This window comes from Esox lucius, chromosome 2 (genome assembly GCF_011004845.1).
Source record: "Esox lucius isolate fEsoLuc1 chromosome 2, fEsoLuc1.pri, whole genome shotgun sequence".
Classification (NCBI taxonomy): Eukaryota; Metazoa; Chordata; class Actinopteri; order Esociformes; family Esocidae; genus Esox; species Esox lucius.
The window spans coordinates 33,820,547-33,839,639 of NC_047570.1; the positions used below are offsets into that span (position 1 = coordinate 33,820,547).

At 39.4% G+C, this 19,093-nt stretch overlaps 1 protein-coding gene and 1 long non-coding RNA gene across 2 annotated transcripts; both read left to right on the forward strand.

Moving 5' to 3' along the window:
- The first annotated feature begins 37 nt into the window (after positions 1-37).
- LOC106024646 lies at positions 38-1,675 on the forward strand. Its single transcript, XR_001198441.3, has 4 exons — positions 38-389; positions 648-756; positions 864-1,040; positions 1,309-1,675. It is a non-coding gene; the product is annotated as an uncharacterized LOC106024646 (long non-coding RNA).
- A 4,390-nt stretch (positions 1,676-6,065) lies between these two features.
- LOC105025328 lies at positions 6,066-15,494 on the forward strand. The gene is made up of 13 exons (XM_010895936.4): positions 6,066-6,263; positions 7,904-8,127; positions 8,949-9,086; positions 9,678-9,792; positions 10,276-10,477; positions 11,115-11,256; positions 11,612-11,767; positions 11,988-12,043; positions 13,406-13,581; positions 13,736-14,136; positions 14,448-14,544; positions 14,783-14,996; positions 15,211-15,494. The coding sequence occupies exons 1-13, from the start codon at positions 6,126-6,128 to the stop codon at positions 15,360-15,362; spliced, it is 2,211 nt and encodes a 736-aa protein (XP_010894238.2). The 5' UTR covers positions 6,066-6,125; the 3' UTR covers positions 15,363-15,494.
- The last annotated feature ends 3,599 nt before the right edge of the window (positions 15,495-19,093 follow it).

Here is a 19,093-nt window from a genome sequence, read left to right on the forward strand (position 1 = left end):
ACGATTCGTTCATTGGTTATCCCACACTAAACAAAGACACAGAGAACCAATAAAGCGCTCGTTTTCTGTTATTTCAAGCTGGAATAAATTGACAGAAATCACACTTCGCTATCTGTTTCTCACTTAGATATTGAAAATCCGCACTTGTCAAGGTAGGCGGGGTACGGACCCTGCGGAACAGGGTCCGTTTATTTTGGTTTAATCAAGTGCATCAAGCTCGCTAGAGGACATGGACGTTAATTACCTATACTTGGCTAACTTCCTATATCTTCTAATTGCTCTCGACTTGTGGACCAGACTTAGCTGGCTAGCTAGTTAGATGAGCTTCCCTTAAATTGCGTTTGTGGCAAAATAATTACTTATATTTATGGCTTGAAAAAAAAGATAAGGTGAGTGACTTGATAATGTTAATGCAGCCAGCCAACATGAATTTGCTGGGCACACGTATCTATTAAATAGATTATGTAGTTAACTTTACCATTGGAAGTAAGCTGTAAACACTATTACAAGTTGTATAGAATGAACTGGAACAAAAAAAAGCAAAGCTAATTAGGTTACAAGGCACACAGTTCAATTTGGAATGTGTGAAGTAATAACACCTATGGGGTGTTGTGTGTTTGTGTGTGTGTGTGTGTGTGTGTTTGAAGGAAGTCTGGCAGAGAGGAGAGCTGAAGCTGAACTGACATGACCCCAGTAAAAGAGATGTTATCCTACTCGCCCACTGCTGGGGATCACCCTTAGTATGGCAGATGACCGGTAGCTTACAGACCTATCTACCCATATAAACCTATGTGTGGTACTCATACTGCTAACCCAGTACTGGCATCCCTACAACCATAATGCGGTCTACCTTCCACTCCCAGCTCCACGTGGCCAGTTTTGGAGTTAAGACTGAGTGTAGCTGTCAACGCAGTTCCCATGGACTGTGTCCTTAACACACACCCTCCTTCTGCAACGCTAGAACCCAACATAAACACCTCCCTGCCATCAGAACCAACCATAAACATCTTGTCAGGTCATTCTGCTTCCCACAGAAGAAGGTCAGTGGTCAAGACACAGGCTCCATCCCAATACTTTAAACACACATTTCACCTGTTACTTTGAAGTTATCCCTGCTTTGGATTTTCAGTTAATGTGTAAATAATACACAAACGTTCAAAGTAGGCAGAGCGAATGTGTTGGTTAATTACCAGTCTGTTTAACTTGTTAGGTGATGCAAAAGGCATATGTCAATCTCTGAATGGACAAAAATTATATTCTACCCTAACTCATATGTAGGTGATTATCTGCTCTGTCTTGTCCCTCTAGCCCAAAAGTGAGTCCCATTGCCAGGCCATTGACAGCTAGACCAATACCCACACTGGACAGCAGACGTGGTGGAGACCCAAAATGTTGGCAGTGTCACTGCTACCATGGCCATAATGTCTGGATTTAAGATGAGGAAGGTGGAGGCACAATGTGGTGGTTTAATAAATGTTCAAATTTCTAATTATTTAGAGTTGATCAACTGTTGATTAAGTGTCAAATGAAAAAGGGAAAAGGTTAGATCTAGGAATATCCTCACTCTGTCTACCTAGCTTCTTGACAATCTATGTTCTTAATTCCGAGGTTGTTTTCAGGAAGGTGAAACAATCAAGTGAGTTTCTCCCTATAAAATGTGAATTATACAAGTCCATTGTAGCCAATAGTTGTAAAAAGGTTTTTGGACAAACCTTCTCTTGAAATGTACACATAGAAATGTAGATAATAGAACTGATACAACAAATAATGAAATGCAATCCTACATTTTCACTGGTTCAGTAGTTTCTTTTCATACTATGTACGTGTATGACAGCACTATGAAAAGATATTAGTATTTATTTATCTTTTTCCATGTGTTCCTGACACAAGGGCTGTTCAGCCCTACTGATGTAGATGTTCTTGTTTTTGGAACTATTGTCTTGTTGCATCCCCCAGGTGTACATCAGATTCAGTTCTTGTGTGGACTGACTGACATTCTCTTTTAGAATGATCTGATACAGCCTACTTATCAGTGAAACTGCATCACTATGGTGATGGATCTGAGACCTGTTTATGCCATTGGTGGTTGTGGCTGAGGGGGTTCCCATTCAGTGGCGTGTATTAGGCTAGGTTCATTTGGGGAATGGGGAGATAATCAGCATAGGGGATTTTCTTCTGAAACTGCAATTTAGCAACATCTCAGGCATGTTGGGTGCCTCCCAATTGGCTAAGTATAAGATAATGCAGGCAAGGAAGTAAGTTTAGTGTTGTAAAGTAGGTAGGCCTTCAACTTCATCTATCTTAAAAACCTGGTTTGACCAGAATAAATCTGGTTATCAGAAAGGATCAGCCGGTAAGGTTTCTAGTCTTATTCCCACTTGACTAGAGATGCCTTAAATGGCGATGTCCATAGAGATGGAAAGAGGTCTCACTGTGTTTCAATGCGATTATATGTATGTCTGTTCCAGAGACATTGAGGAAATTTCCTTAAAAAAACTAAATTTCTGTATAATTCAGTGGCAGATCCCTCCTGATGACTCAGAGAATTGTGATCACTTCATCAACCAGTTCAAGAGGAGAGATCAGACAATGAAACTGGCAGTCCCACCCAGTTGACTACATTGAAAGGATGGACGTTTTTGTTGGTGATGTACACTCACCTAAAGGATTATTAGGAACACCATACTAATACTGTGTTTAACCCCCTTTTGCCTTCCGAACTGCCTTAATTCTACGTGGCATTGATTCAACAAGGTGCTGAAAGCATTCTTTAGAAATGTTGGCCCATATTGATAGGATAGCATCTCGCAGTTGATGGAGATTTGTGGGATGCACATCCATCCAGGGCACGAAGCTGTTGTAGGCCATCCGCCTCAAGGTTGTGCGTGTTGTGGCTTCACAAATGCTTTGCTGCACACCTCGGTTGTAATGAGCGGTTATTTCAGTCAAAGTTGCTCTTCTATCAGCTTGAATCAGTCAGCCCATTCTCCTCTGACCTCATAATGGATGTTTTCCCCTTTTCACACCATTCTTTATAAACCCTAGAAATGGCTGTGCATGAAAATCCCAGTAACTGAGCAGATTGTGAAATACTCAGACCAGCGCGTCTGGCACCAACAACCATGCCACGCTCGCAATTGCTTAAAACCCTTTTCTTTCCCATTCTGACATTCAGTTTGGAGTTCAGGAGATTGTCTTGACCAGGACCACACCCCTAAATGCATTGAAGCAACTGCCATGTGATTGGTTGATTAGATAATTGCATTCATGAGAAATTGAACAGGTGTTCCTAATAATCCTTTAGGTGAGTGTATATGCTAGGATGCATTTTCTCAGTTATGTGAAAGACTAGCAAGAAGACATAGCTAAGGCTAAGCTAGATCCGAGGGGACTAGTTACAGTGGAAGAAATGTGTCTACTGCTGTATTGATTATGAGGTCTGATGTTCCTGAAGGTTGACAGAGGGAGAAAGAGAGATGGAAACAAACGAAACTGAGCAGGAATAGTTCAAATCTTCATGGATGATTTCAAGCATATGACAACATTCATATAATCCTTTACACCCTGTTCAGATTGTGTGCTTTTCCATCTCACCTCATAGTCCCAGTATCTTTCCATCTTAACATGAACCACACAGAAACAGAGCTCCGGTGGTGTTTAAAATTAGGATGGTGAGAGCAAGGTACTCATACTAAAGATGTCTAAGAGCGCCACCCGAGGACAGCAATGTGAGATATGCAGGCCTAGATTTTCTGTACAACATACATAGCAAACGGTGATGAAGAGAATTAGCAACTTGTAAAACAGATCTTGGGCTTATACCTAAAATGAGCGTTGTCATAAGCGGTCCACTCCATAGGGTGCCTAAATTGGGTCGCAGGTGTTCTTTGGGATGCATAATATGTAAACTAGTTAGCTGGACGAGTACCAGTCCATTGCGATAGCCACGCAGTTAGCTAACTTGTCTAGCCACAAACAGAAACGATCATTATGTTTTGAATGTGAGTAGTGAAGTAGATTTCCCAACATTAGCTAAAACATTTCAATAACGTTTTCTATCTGCACTCGATGTAAACGAAATGAACGCATCCTGTTCGTCACCCGTCCTCTTTCCCCGCCTACCCTGACAAGTGCTCGTTTGCCAATATCCTAAGTGAGAAACATAACGTTTCTGTATTTTACTCACAGATTGAAATAACAAAAAACGGAAAACGAGCGCTGTATTGGTTCTCCGTAACCCTATATGCTGTGGGATAACCAGGGGCGTTGCACAAGATCCTGGGCCCTATGCATAGACAGTCCTGATGGACCCCCCACCCAATTAAAAAAAATAAATAATAATCATCAGGCCTATGTACACATGAATCTGTAGGCCTAGATGTTTATAGGGTGATAACTATTAACTGTACTGCTTAGAGTAGCCTGATCATTTCTCTACACACATTTCAAACCTTTCCCAACATTCTCTAACCTACTTTACTGTGGTTACTAAATTTAAGCTAAATTATATTACAATATTATTATATTTATATTTTAGTTTTTTAATCCCTACATGAACAAACTGCTTACTGCATAATAAAAGATAACCAAACAACACTTGACTCATTCATATTTTATTTGCAGAATGAACAAGACAAAAGAAACAGATAGCTTATACATGACTTTGGAGTTCTCCCTCCAGTTAATGCCACTGAAGGTAGCCTAATATTAATGCCATATGTGCTTAAGTCATCATTTCAGACATTCTTAACATACTCTGGTCTACAGTCACTTTACTTAAATTATTTTTACTTGAGAACATTATTTGTATTATTCTTTATTACTTCAAGGCATGAATGAAATCTTAAAACATGCCATTTTAGTTTTGTACATTAAGAAAAAGCTACATTCATAATAAAAGACAAACAAAACGTCTCACTAGTCATTTTTATCTGAAGAAAAAAGGCAAAACGAAACAAATACTATTGCTTACATGCTATGGCTTCCTCAAATGTATAGCTTATACTGAAGTTTATTCCCCAGTAAATGCCCACTGGCGTGTCTTTTTGCTGGCAAAGTCATTGATGAGGTCCTGAAAGTAAAAAATGTTTGCCAATTGGCTTTCAATGGAGAGAAGAGCAAGACTGTTGAGCCTATCCTGGCACATTGATGACCTCAAGTAGTTTTTAACTAATTTCAGTTTGCTGAAAGCCCGTTCACCACCAGCAACAGTGACAGGAAGGGTGCAGAAAATCCTCAGTGCAATACAGATTTGTCCAAAAATGCTCTGTAGTTGCAGCTTGTATATGTCATCATACGTTTTATCTCAGTCCGTTTTAAGCACTAACGGTCGCGGAGATATTCAAGTAGTTTAGCACCATTTCGTTTTCTAGTTTGTGCTCACCTTTCTTTGAAAAGAAGTCAGTCAGCAATTGCTTTCCCTTATTTAGTTTTCTCTCCTTACCCTGTCTTTCCTTTCTTTTCTGGCAGCCTGATTTGGCTTTCTTTGAAAAAATAAATTTCTATACTAGAAGTTTGCGCTCCACGTCTCCACCTGATGCTCAAATGAACTAAACAAAATGCGTGAAGGTGGACTAAACCATTTTGACGCATTAGCAAGGGGTGGGTGAGACCCTACATATAGTCTTTTTTGTATACAAAATGTAGTCAGACAATCAACCAAGTTATTCAGCCAATACACTTTACATTTCATCTGACATGCATTTTGAAATGTAATTAGGAAATGAAAATATTCAGGTGAAATATTTGTGCTCCGATATTTGGTTGACCAAACTTACAAAGGGTATATATAGGTATTTTACAGCATCACGTTTTAACAATCTGTGTCAATAACTTGATATGCAACCATTGGTTGATTCATCTTAGCAGGTGAATGCAAGTTTAGTTGTTTTTGTCGCTTTGGGACTGTTAAGACATTGCGGAGTCCTGCCAGATCTTACAATGCCTAATTATAGCAATCTCTTCAGCAACACAAGGAATGCAAACCATGGGTGTTTGAAATACTTGAATATGCATCTCAAATCCGGTTTTTCGTGTATGGAACCTAATGCCTCAGTAGAATTGAATAGCAACAAGAAACTGAAAGGTGATGCTCAGACATATTGAATGGTTAAGAGAGCGACATCATGGGCGTTAGTATAGTTCTAGTGCTGGGACTCAGCATTGCTGTCTGCCATGGAGCCAATATTTCATTCTATGGCGGATCAATTCATTACAAAATATCAGGGGCCATACCCGAGGCAAACTCTCAATGGACAGAGGAGGTACGTCCCTGCAATAAATTGATATTACTGTACATTATTAGGTCTACAGAGTATATGCCAAAACTGCCTTTACTGCTAAAACAAATTTGGTGGCAAATGTACAACTTCAGTCTTGCTTCTATTTGTAATTGAAACAGGCTGATTGTTTACTTTAGTAAAAGAATAATTAACATTGAAATGAAAATTATTTTCAGTCACTTCAGCGAGAAGTAGAAAATGTGATTATACAGGTTTGAGGTTCGCTTCCAGGAACACAAGGCGTGGAGCAGCTCTGATTCTCGACGCAACCCACACAGATGTTTATACTGTACATTACTTTTTTAAACTGCTGAAGATAGTGTAAAAAATGTACAGATGTGACCTATTGTCACTGGTTGATAGATAATCTATTGAAATGGAAATTCAGCACTCTGCCTAATGGTAGTTAAGAAATCTTCTTAATTATTTATAAAGAAGAATTCAGTTCTACATCCAATGAATGTAAGAGTGACTGCTTGGGGAAAAATGTGGAAGAATGTTTCTACTTACAATATGCTGAAAGAAATCTTAAAACAACATTTTCAAATACACTGTGTGCAAAATTATTAGGCAAGTGAGTATTCTGATCATATTATTATTTCTATGCTCATTGGATTGAATCATTTCAGGGGATATGTATTTGTGTAATGATGGAGGTTGTAACAACAGTGAATAACACCTTATATCAAGGTGTGCATAATTATTAGGCAGCTTCATGACCTCAGGTAAAATGGGCCAAAAAGAGATTTAACTGACACAGAAAAGTCATAAATTGTAAAATGCCTTTCAGATGGATGCAACACATGAAATAGCTAAACTTTTGGGGTGTGACCACCAGACACTCAAACTTTTTATTGCAAATATTCAACTGGGGTGCAAAAAATGCATGGAGAAGAAAATATCCAAATTAACTGCAAAGTACTTGAGAGGAATTAAACGTGAAGCAACCAGGAACCCATTATTCTCTAATGCAGAGGTGCCACGGAGGGCCGAGTGTCTGCGGTTTTTAGTTTTTCCTGTAAATTGGTTCCCAGTTCACACCGAAACAACCGGGTGAGGGTAGTTAGTCAATCAAGTACAAGGTGAGAGTGAAAACCTGCAGACACTGCCCTCCATGAAACTGTTTGGGCACCCCTGCTCTAATGCCACCATATTCCAGAACTGCAACCTACCTGGAGTGTCCAGAAGTACAAGGTGTCAAGTGCTCAGGGACATGGCCAAGGTCAAGAAGGCTGAAAGAAGACCACCACTGAATAAGATTCACGCACAATAAGAAATACCCGAAGACAGATTTCTGAAAGGTTTTATGGACAGATTAAATGAGTGACTCTTTGTGGACCAGATGGATGGGTCTGTGGCCATCACTAATGGACACAGGGAACCACTTCTAGTCAGGCGCCAGCAAGGTGGCTCACGTATAGCATTAATTCCTGATAATTTAATAATTAATAATGAAACCAGACTCATCTCACTCAACAGGGCCCTATATTTGAAAAGCATATTGGAGTAGGTCTTTCCATCTACTATAATCATACTAATTATCTAAATGGCAAAAAGGGTCCTGAATTAGCGCTCCTCATACCTATGAATACAGACCCTGAACTATGTGCTTGAACTGACAGGTACAATTTAAGTATCGTGAGAACGGCCGGGAGACGTGTGAGCAGCAGTTGTCCTGGGAGTGTGTGGGCGGCGGCTGTCGCGGCGGTGAAAACCGACAAGGACCAGTGGTACTAACGGACAAGGATGAGTCTGGACAAAACCTCTGGTGCCAGTCAGAAGGAAACGTCACTAGGAACTTTTCTCGGGAGCAGAACACCCCCTACTCCGAATTCTACATCCTGAGGTATTTGTGGATGTTCTGAGCCTGGGGGTGGTAGTATGCGCTAAAAACAAAAAGCGTTGTAAAAGGCAATATGAAGATTTGGCAAAAATATACATATTTTGCTACATCACTTATAAGAAGTGTATATTATTGTGACATTTTCAACGTTTCTTTTCTTGAAGATGAAGATATAATACGAAGTGCTATTTATTTCATATCGTTGTTTTCCTCTTTCACTTCCCTTGTGTGATATGGTAAAAACTCAAAATATTTATATAGCCTCCGTGTATTTGACTCTTTCTATACAGGTGTATTAACTAATTTAAAATTATATTGTTTTTAAAGTGTATTGTTTTAGAAAACAACTCTTAAGTCTGGGCAGACGCGGCAAAAACTATGAAAACAAATCGAAATCCGAAAATCCTCAAAAAAGGAATATCGATATTCATTCATTGAATTACATTTAAAAAAGTCACACAAAAAACGTGTAAATGTAAAACTGCCCAGTGCTGTGAGCCAGCAACATAATATGTGAACTCTGATCAATTATTTTGAAACATGAGGATAACATTTTCCTGGATTTCAATAATGGAAAGATACACATTGGCTCAACAATGACCTTGAATGAAATCACTATAACAACACTGCGGTCCTATGCAGCTCAGTTGGTAGAGTATGGTGCTTGCAATGCCACTGGTTATGGGCTAAATTCCCACGGAGAGGACTAAGTCAGAGCTGTATACACTTCATTCCTCTAAGTTCCTCTGGATAAGGGCATCTGCAAAAAGATGTAAATGTACGTCTAACATTTTAATTCACTTATACACCCCCTCATGTTGCAGTAACTCTGGATGCTGTTGGGCACCTAATGTTGACGGAAAGACTAACTGGACAATGCAGGCAGATGTGGATTTGGGATTACGGAATGATTCAAGAACACCAAACACACCTCCTGTCACGACAACTGTCCCAAACCTGCGGTATGACCCCAGGGAAGCAAACAGAATGCATCAAAAAGAGATTTAGCCACACCACTACATTTAGTGAACAGGCTATATTATGACCTGACAGTACAACTACTAAAGTCTATTGCAGAGACGGTATATTTTGTTTTTATATTTAGGTTTACTCCATATCTAGCAGAAATCAATAATTATTTTTCAAAAAGTCAGGTAACACAATATTCCTAGGTGGTAAAGATCAGAATGGATATTATCATTCATCGGCATAATAAGCAACCCTCATATCACAACCCATGCAGCCCCAAACTGTTCTAACTGTTTCGGTTGGCAGAGACCAGATGTTGCAGTTTAAAAGCAAATTCATCACAGATCTACACATTTTGCCAAATTAAATATTGCCATGCAATATCTTCAAGCCATTTGTTCACATATTACATATCAGAGTTAACTGGTACTGACCCCGTTCTGGACCCAGATCTGCCCTGTGATCCAGTTGTATTGTATGGGGGTGGCTATTATAACATTGCAGTTACATGAATGTGTTCTGTGCTTGTCATTGCCTGCTAATGAAAAGGTTCTGTTCCCCTCTGTGATTGGGGTAACGTGTAGAGTTCCTCAGAACTGTTTTCTCGGTCTTCCACTCTTGGCCTATGACCCGGATGGAGATGATGTGAGGTGCTACTTCTCTGTGAACGTCACGCACCCCAACATTACACTTGACAAGGTAAGGGAAAACATTTATTTTTCCAGCAGATTAATTTGGATTTCTTCATTATACATTCAATCCACTTGAATTTAAGAGATAAGAAATAGACGTGCAGTTCACATTCGATCCACTTGCAGTTGAGTGACAAGAAGCAAACATGGATTTTCCGGGATTTTGATATTGATATTTTCAAACTTCCTCACACGTTCCGTAGACATTTTAAAATATTTTTTTTGCTAGTGGTGGTAAAGTTGACTCTCTTGATGGTTGTTTCACTTGTCCCATAGACTACATTCAGGATGAGGAGCCACTTAACATTGTTCGAAAGTAGTTACATTCTGCTTCTAAGATCCACCACGACATAGTGTCATGGTCTAGGATCCACTTTTTCTACTTGGCATTTTGATTGTATGAATAGACAGGGAAAACCGGTCCCCGGATCAAAACACTCACGTCTGACACAGTTGATGAATGGTGTCTCGTGTCTTCTGACTCCTCCAGGTCACATGCACTCTGCACGCCACAAGCCTATTGTCCATAGGGGCGCATGTGTTTGAACTGACGCTGCAGGACCATCCCACCACAACGACAGCCGTGTCCGGATACGGCGCAAGTTATTTTAGGATTCCCCTGAACGAGTCCTCTGTGGATAACGTCGGGCCGGCCCCGTTCGGCCGTGTGCCCTTGCAGTTTGCTGTGGAAAGTACGTGTCCCTTGAGGCTTGGCAAGGCGAAACCAATCAAATTAATGGAATTGTATTTGCATAGTGTTTGTACCTATGGGCGTATAAGAAACATTTGTTAATAGTTTGATCTTATGTACGTAACATGTAATATCTCAGACTAAGCTGGTCTGATGTTGATTAAATTGTGGGTGAGTGAGGCATTCCTAGAGATCTGGCATTTGCAACATGATACTGAATGGCCAGGGAATGGAGCTATAATATACAGTCCCGTTTGACAGTTATGTAATTTGGTACATATGTCATTCTCCGGAAATGAAACCCATGTAGCAAACACTGTAAAAGACAATATATATGCAAGAGCACTCAACAACATGGTGGGGCTCAAACTGGAACATGTTCACTGTATATCTCTTGATCTGCTTGACTCAAATTGATTAAATTTGGCACAAATGCTCAGAGAAATGAGACCCATGAATGATAACTAGACCCGTGAATGATTCTTTTGGAGGGCAACAAGTTTACTGTTGCCAAGATTTAACCAAGTTTTGAAGCTATACAAAAAATGGATGAAAAATGTATTTTGGTTTGGGATGGATAAGGTATCGTGAGCTAAGCTTCTGAGGCACAATTAGTTATGTTAACAATTTGGTTTTAGTCCAGCCAGCTCTGTCCAACTGCCTGCCTGGCCACATACGACCACAGTTCTTGACTCCGACACCTTCACACGGAGATGTCCAACATGCAGCTGTGGGTGACCTATACCTGCTTGAAGTCCGTGCAAAAACCACCAAGGCCAAGTAACGCCACTTCTTACATTTTTTTCCTTCTTCCTTTTTATATTTCAATAAAGTAAATGTTTCCATATTTCTAATGAATATGACCTGTAATTTTGAACAAGCTGAGATTACAGATTTACTTTTAACTCCCTTTTCAAAATGTCATTTTTTAAATTTTAAAACAACCTGTGGAAATATTCTTAAAACTGGAAAGTCATGTTTATACTGCGCTTGGTCTTTAAAATATGCCTGGGGATGACTTCCACATCCAATGAAAGTGGAAGTTCCACCCAGTTAACATGATAACAATTCTGGATGCCTTTCTATATTCAGACATGAACTGTTTAATTCCTAATTTTCTTCTACTTCCGCAAAGAATATTTGACTTCCAGATCAGCGGCCCTCAAAACATGACAAAGACAGTGACGGATGAAGGCTTTGGTGTCTCAAGGCTTGTTCTGGGTTGGACCCCGCAGGAAAGTGACAAGAAACAACACATTCCCATCTGTTTTACAGCAGAGACAGAACAGAGGTACGTTCAAGAGTTCCTTAGCCACAGTTGTCATTGTTGCCTTTAAGGCCTACATTTAACTATATTTGTGAAAAGCATTTTAAATGCAACTCCCAAAGGCAATTTCAGATTTAGCCGACGCTGATTGAATAATGATGATCTCCCCAAAAATCACTACACCTGTAACCTGCTTCTGACTTCAAACAAGACCTTATGAGATCTTTCTGCTTTTTTCTTTCAGCCAGTCAGAAATGAGATGTATTGTCGTGGTGGTGGGAAAAGCTGTCACGCTTACAGGTCAGTTATTTTCACCTACTTCAATCATGTCACTATTACCGGTATAGAGAGGTGTCTGTAGATTATAATTGTGTTTAAGTAATTTGGTCGCTTTACTTGGCAGCTTTACTTGCAGGGTGTTCCCATACGTACTGAGTGAACCATTTAGGATGTTTTGCACTTAGTCCTTCTATTTAAGGGTTCCGTAGGTATTTGGACTGTCACAGCTGTGTCTTATTGGACAGGTGTGTTGAAATGCATCTTACATTGATACACTAAAGGGCGGTCAATGTCTAGCCTTGATTCCTGGCTTTGCATTTGCATGAGTTGTCTGATAAGTGATTGACAATACCAAGAAGGACCAAAGAAGTGTCAGTGCAGGTAAAGCAGGCACTCATGCTTCAGATAAATCTGAATAAATCATTGGTAGGGTACATTGAGTTGAAAGAAATAAAGCATTAGTTCCCTTGGAAATAGTAAATAACCTGGTAGGCCAAGGAAAACCTTTGTAGTGGATGACGACAGAATATTCACCGTAATGAAGAAAAACAACCAAGAACTGTCCGACTGATCAGCAACACTCTGCAGTAGTGTCATCCACTAATATTCACGGAATACGTCACTGACTGAAATACAGAGGCTGGACTGCAAGGTGCAAAAACCATAGTTAGCCTCAAAAACAGGAAAGCCTAACAAATGCCAAGTCTGAAGAGTCCTGGAAAAATTAATGTGGACAGCTACGACAAAATATTAATGTGTCAGAGTGATAACAAGAGGAAAGTGTGGAGAAAATTCATTGATGATGTCAGCAGTAGCATGAATTCTGAAGTTTCAGTAACAGGGCAACAAACAAAAATGTTTGACTGGCCAAGTCAGTCACCTGACATGGGTCCAACTGTGCATGTTTCACTTGCTGAAGACATGAATGATGGTGAAATTGTTCTACAACAAACAGGAATTTAAAATGTCTGCATTACCAAGGAAGATACCCAGTGTCTGGTGATGTCTATGGGTTGCAGACTTCAGGCTGTCATCGAATGCCACTAATTTGCAAACAAGTACTAAACATAACAAATCTATTTACTATTTTAATCTATTTACTATTTACTTTTAGTATTCTAAAGTTGGGGTGGGGGAGCGGGGTGCCTATGTATGGAAAGGGCTTTAATCGCTTCACAGTTTATAGAGGAAGTTATTATTACATTAAAGCTGACAGTCTAACCTCTTAGTCATTACTTCCTTTCAAATCCATTATGCTGGGGTACAGACCCAAAACAACAAAAATCAAGTCAATGTACAAAGACTTGTGGCCTGGACTGTAGAGAATGTTCCGATGTAACAATTAATTACACACAAAACACATGATCCCTTCTATGTATCCAGGAAATGCAAAGGTTTCATGCACACCAAATGGCATCACCATCGTGGTGAGCAAGGCCAGTCTGCCGAAGGTTGATCTTAACCGGCTGGTGCTGGCCAACCCGTCCTGCTCCCTGACCTCAAACCAAACCCACATCATGGGCACTGTGTCACTCAACTCCTGCGGCACAAAGATTGAGGTACGGAACACACACATTCACACCAACACATACACCCACACACACACACCAACAAATACACACACACACATTCACACCAACACACACATTCACACCAACACATATTTTGCTTCTTATCTTACCAAATAATTTGTTTCTCAACATCTCCATTTAGGATGCAGGTGACTTCCTGGTTTTCAAGAACGAAATCAACACCTTCGACGCACCCAGCGCGGTCATCACGCGACGTAACAGCATCATCATTGGCTTCTCCTGCCGGTACCCCAAGGCCGCCAGTGTCCACAACCAGTACCAGCTCTACAACTCCAACTACATGTTTACAGAGTCCAGCTTTGGCACCTTCGGCTACACCTTTGACACCTTTAAGGACAGTAACTTTAGCAAGAAGGTAGATCCCAGTTCCTACCCCGTGGAGGTGAAGCTGCTGGACACGCTGTACATGGGCATCCAGGCCCAGTCCGATCTGCCCCAGGTGCAGCTGTTTGTGGAGTCCTGCAAAGCCACGCCGGATAACGACCCCAATGAACCTCTGTCCTACTTCTTGATCAGAGACGGGTGAGGCGCTGTTCTGAGAGAAGGACCGCAGGCTTGAAGCTTTAAAATCAGAATTGCAGGAGACTGCCAGTGTAAAGTACAACAAATACTGTACTTAGTCTAATCTTACGTGGGTTTTTATAAGTAAATACACACTTACTGCCTAGATAAATAGCTTTAAACAATGTGGTCATGTGGCCTAAGATTCTGGCTCAGTACTTTGCATGCAAATTTAATTCTGGAAATGTGACTGAACACCAAACCAGGGTGGTGTGATAGAATTATTATTCTCTAAGCCAATTTGTTTTGGTCTTTTCTTTTTTTTCATAAAGGTGTCTAAAAGATGAGACGCTCAAGGTTCATTCAGCTAACCTAACCGAATTCTACATCGAGGTTCAGGCTTTTAAGTTCACTGGGAGCTATGACCAGGTAAAAATGGTCAAAACATGTTGACCTACCATTCAACTTTATATATATTTTTTGCATTAACAGAATAAATAATGATCATGTTGCAGCACTGTGAAACTTATATGAAGCCATTAAAAATTCATTTTCTGTCTAATATACAGCCATATTTCAAAGTGGTGTAAAAATTAATTTAATTCTGAATTCAACTGTTGACATCTCAAACGTCATCTTCCATTCACACCCTGTGGCCTCTTATTAGGTCTATATCTCCTGTTCCGTCATCCTGTGTGAGGTGAGGAACCCCAACTCAAGATGTGCCCAGGGCTGCGTGAATCAAGCCTCCCGGAGGCGCAGGCGAGACATCCATGATGGAGAAACAGGCCAACATTACATTACCCAGGGTCCTTTCCATGTGGTGAAGGAGGACCTACCCAGAGAAGACCAGCCTAGTGCTGATGAGAAGATCAGTTCAGGTAATGATCCAGGTTTCAATAAATGAAGGTCATGGTTCAAACCTAGAAACACCCGTACCTCCCAGACAACAATTTTTAACCAAATAAGTTTAGGTTTCTGGTTAACCCAAAACATAACCATAACCCGGAAGTTGCTGATGTTCTTCACCCAAACGTTTCTGAAGTAAAAATACAACCCCCCATTCCTCTGATTATATGTTGTTGTTGATTTCAGCGCCTACTGTGCAGTTTCTCAGCTCGGAAATGGGGACCAAGGTTTTCGCCGGGTTATTCATCTTTACTTTGATGCTTTTGGCTGTGGTCGTGTTCTACTTTGTGAAAAGGCATAGAGCTGAAGACCGAATGGCTTTAATGGCATCATATTAGAGAAATATATTTAAGAGAGGTTCCAGGCACAATTAAAATGTACAAACACAAGCTTACTTTTTCATCTAGTTTTACTGGATTCAAGATATGTTTGACCAGGACCATTAAAAATAAAAATGATTTGTAAAGATACTACTAAAATACAAGCCTCTCTTTTTGTTTTTCGTTCATACTCATATTTACTTTAAATAGTTAATTAACAATTAGTTAACATAATGAATACAGCAGTTAACTACAGTAATCAGTAAAAAATTATATTTGTTAATTCATTGTTAATAATTTTAAATCCATTTTCTGTGATTCAAATAAGTATTGTAAGTGTTTTAGAGTTTTCCAGCAGCTGGAGCCAGTGCCTCCAGTGCGCATTTACTGTTTTCTGCTGCAGTGTGTGTTTGAATTGGGCCCACTGCTCTTTCCACAAAAACTTTTTCTATTTTTCATTACTTTCTTTTCCTATAAAGTATAAAACAGACTAAAAGAAAATAAAATCAAATAGAAGACAAAGATCATTATCAAATGAACATTAATGGACCATACTGTTAAACAATAGAAACATGAACACTAGTTACAATACACAAAGTAATGTGAAAAATGAATCAGCTAGTTTTAAGTCAACAAAATATTCACCAAAGAAAAACCCACAGCTAACCTCAGCAGAAATACAGGCTGCTCTGGAAAAAGATGGTGTGGTAGTTTCAATGGTGGTGGCTCACTGCTGTTTCGGGGAGAGCTCTTAAGGCACTGGGAATCTTGTGAAAATTGATGGCAAGATTAATGCAGCATGTTATCAGAAAATACTGGCAGACAATTTGTATTCTTCTGCACGAAAGCTGCGCATGGGACGCTCTTGGACTTCCCTGCACGACAATGACCCTAAGCACAAGGCCAAGTTGACCCTCCAGTGGTTACAGCAGAAAAGGTGAAGGTTCTGGAGTGGCCATCACAGTCTCCTGACCTTAATATCACTAAGCCACTCTGGGGAGATCTCAAATGTGCGGTTCATGCAAGATGACCAAAGATTTTGCATGACCTGGAGGCATTTTGCCAAGACGAAGCAGCTATACCACCTGCAAGAATTTGGGGCCTCATAGACAACTATTACAAAAGACTGCACGCTGTCATTGATGCTAAAGGGGCCAATACACAGTATTAAGAACTAAGGGTATGCAGACTTTTGACTTTTGGGTACGTATCATTTTTTTCATGTTTTGTTTTATGATTGTGCCATCCTGTTATGACCAACAGTTGAATGTGAATACCATAAGAAATAAGACGTGTTTTGCCTGCTTACTCATGTTTTCTTTACAGATTCTCCAAGGGTATGCACACATTTGAGCACAAATGTAAATAAATAATATATTGTTTCATAAACCAGATGGCCGATCAGCTGATGTCTGTGATGCGTCAAACCTAAGAACAGCCCTTAGCTTTGGTATATTGGTTTTATACCACAGCCCCTCCTTCCTTATTGCTTACATATACTGTATGTGTGTGAAATACACGTTGTCACAGCAGAGCATTCTCTATGCTGATAATAATGTTGAACCTATTGACCTTTGATAATTTAGCAAATATGTCTACTTGTGTAAAGACCATTGATCAGTTATCCCTGAAGTTAGAAAGGGACTAGACACAGACTCGGAGTGTTTCCTCTTTTTGTTTCTCCCCATGTCGGAACCCTACTGGGGAGCTTTTTCTAGCCATTGTGCGTTAACTCTTTTTGCTTGCTCTTTGGGGTTTCAGGCTGGGCATCTGTAAAACCACCTTGTGACAACTTCTGATGTAAAAAAGGCTTTATAAAATACATTTGGCATTACAGTCAGGGCAGGCTGGGGACAATGAGGTCAGTCAAGTGCAGTTGGTAGAACTGGGTTAATATTTTTCCACAGAATTTAATGGAAATAACGTGCATTCTTCTTTTGTCCAGTTATGTAATTTCGCAGTTTATTGCACTTGTTCCAATTACTTGAGCAGTCTTTAATTGCCATTGGCTTCAGATCAAAACATTAAGGAATTGTAAGTTCAACCCACTTCTAACTCTCCTTCCCTACAATGTAGAAGACAGCATTCCCAAGAAAAGGTGTGGTATGGACAAAATTGTCTTTTGCGGAGAATGTTCTGTTTCAATATGAATTGTTGCAAGGCCAGTTCTGTTGACAAAGAACTCGTTGGATGACATTTTAATAAGTCAACTGAAAATTGTCCTGTAAACACTTCAGAAATAACTATTTTTAGCGATGCCAATGAACTGAGATTTCTTTAAACCTTTTTCCTGGAATAGGTATTAGGTTATAGGATATAGGATTTCAGCTGCTCAACAGTTCTCCCAGGTCTCTTTTGTCATATTTTTCACTTCATAACTTGCCAAATGTTTTCAATGGGTGACAGGTCTGGACTGCAGGCAAAGAGACTGCAGTAAAAGAACATAGTAAAAGAGACTGCAGACTCTTTTACTACGGAGCCATGCTGTTGTAATACACACAGAAAGTGGTTTAACTCTTACATGTCTTTCATTCTCTGTTTAGGAATTTTGCATCCTCTTGACACCTTCGTGGACAGAAATGTCCCTGTACAAAAAATGCTATTAAATCATCATACATCAATATTGTTTTCAGCTTTTTTTTCATAAATCACTTAAGCAACTTCAAACTTACTCAAAACTATCAAACATTTAATCATTGTCAGGATTTTAACCCTTTAAATGCCAATTTAATTACTCTAATAATTAATTATATATAAACAAAATCATTAAAAATTGAATATTTTCCATATAATAAATATTAGGGGTATGGGACTTTGGTGGTGATTAGAGTTTTGGATATGTCAAAGATTAGCAACACCATTGATTTAATTGCATTAGTATATTTTATGTAGTCCCTCTGGACACCTTCATAGTAAAAAAAAACTCTCATTGACTTCCATTAAAAACTTTTTTATCTCACTGCCATTACAGTATAAAACCAAGCATTCTGTAATGTAAGCATTTCATTTTGAAGAAAAGTAGTGATATTTGACATTTTTACTGTGTTCCACCAGATTCAACAATTTTCCCCATTGTAGGGCGATGCATGAGATTATTGTATTTTTGCCACTTATATTATGGAGCCATTTGACCACCAGATGGCCCCAAAAGTGATTTGTTTGTGTGTCCGTGTGATTTTTTTTTTAAATCAACATCTGATTAATCAATTTGAAAATGTATTGTGGAAACTGCATCAACTTTGAAAACTTCAACAACAAAAGATAACACAACAGAAAAAAATGTGATGGTTTGGTTGTTTTGAGCAGATTTGAAGTTGTTTAAGAGATTAATAAAAAATTGCTGCATGATGACTTAATAGCAGTTTTTGTATGAGGACATTTTTGTATGAGGACTTTTTTGTAAAAGGGTAGTAAATTTGAGCAGGGCACAAAGGTTAAATGAACCAGAGAAGGTGGCTTTCTTTCTGGATCTTGTCTATATATGGTTTCTTCTATTGCATATTAGAGTTTTAACTTGCATTTGTGGATGCAGCAACAAACTGTGTTCACTGTGGTTTTCGAAAGAGTTCCTGAACCCAGGCAGTGATTTTCACTACAGAATCATGTCTGTTTTCAATGCAGTGCCACCTGAGGGCCCGAAGATCACGGCCATCAAATATTGTTTTTTGGCCTTGCGTTTAGAGATTCTCTGAATCTTTTAATGTTATTATGTACCATAAATTATGAGAGCCAAAACTCTTTGCAATTTT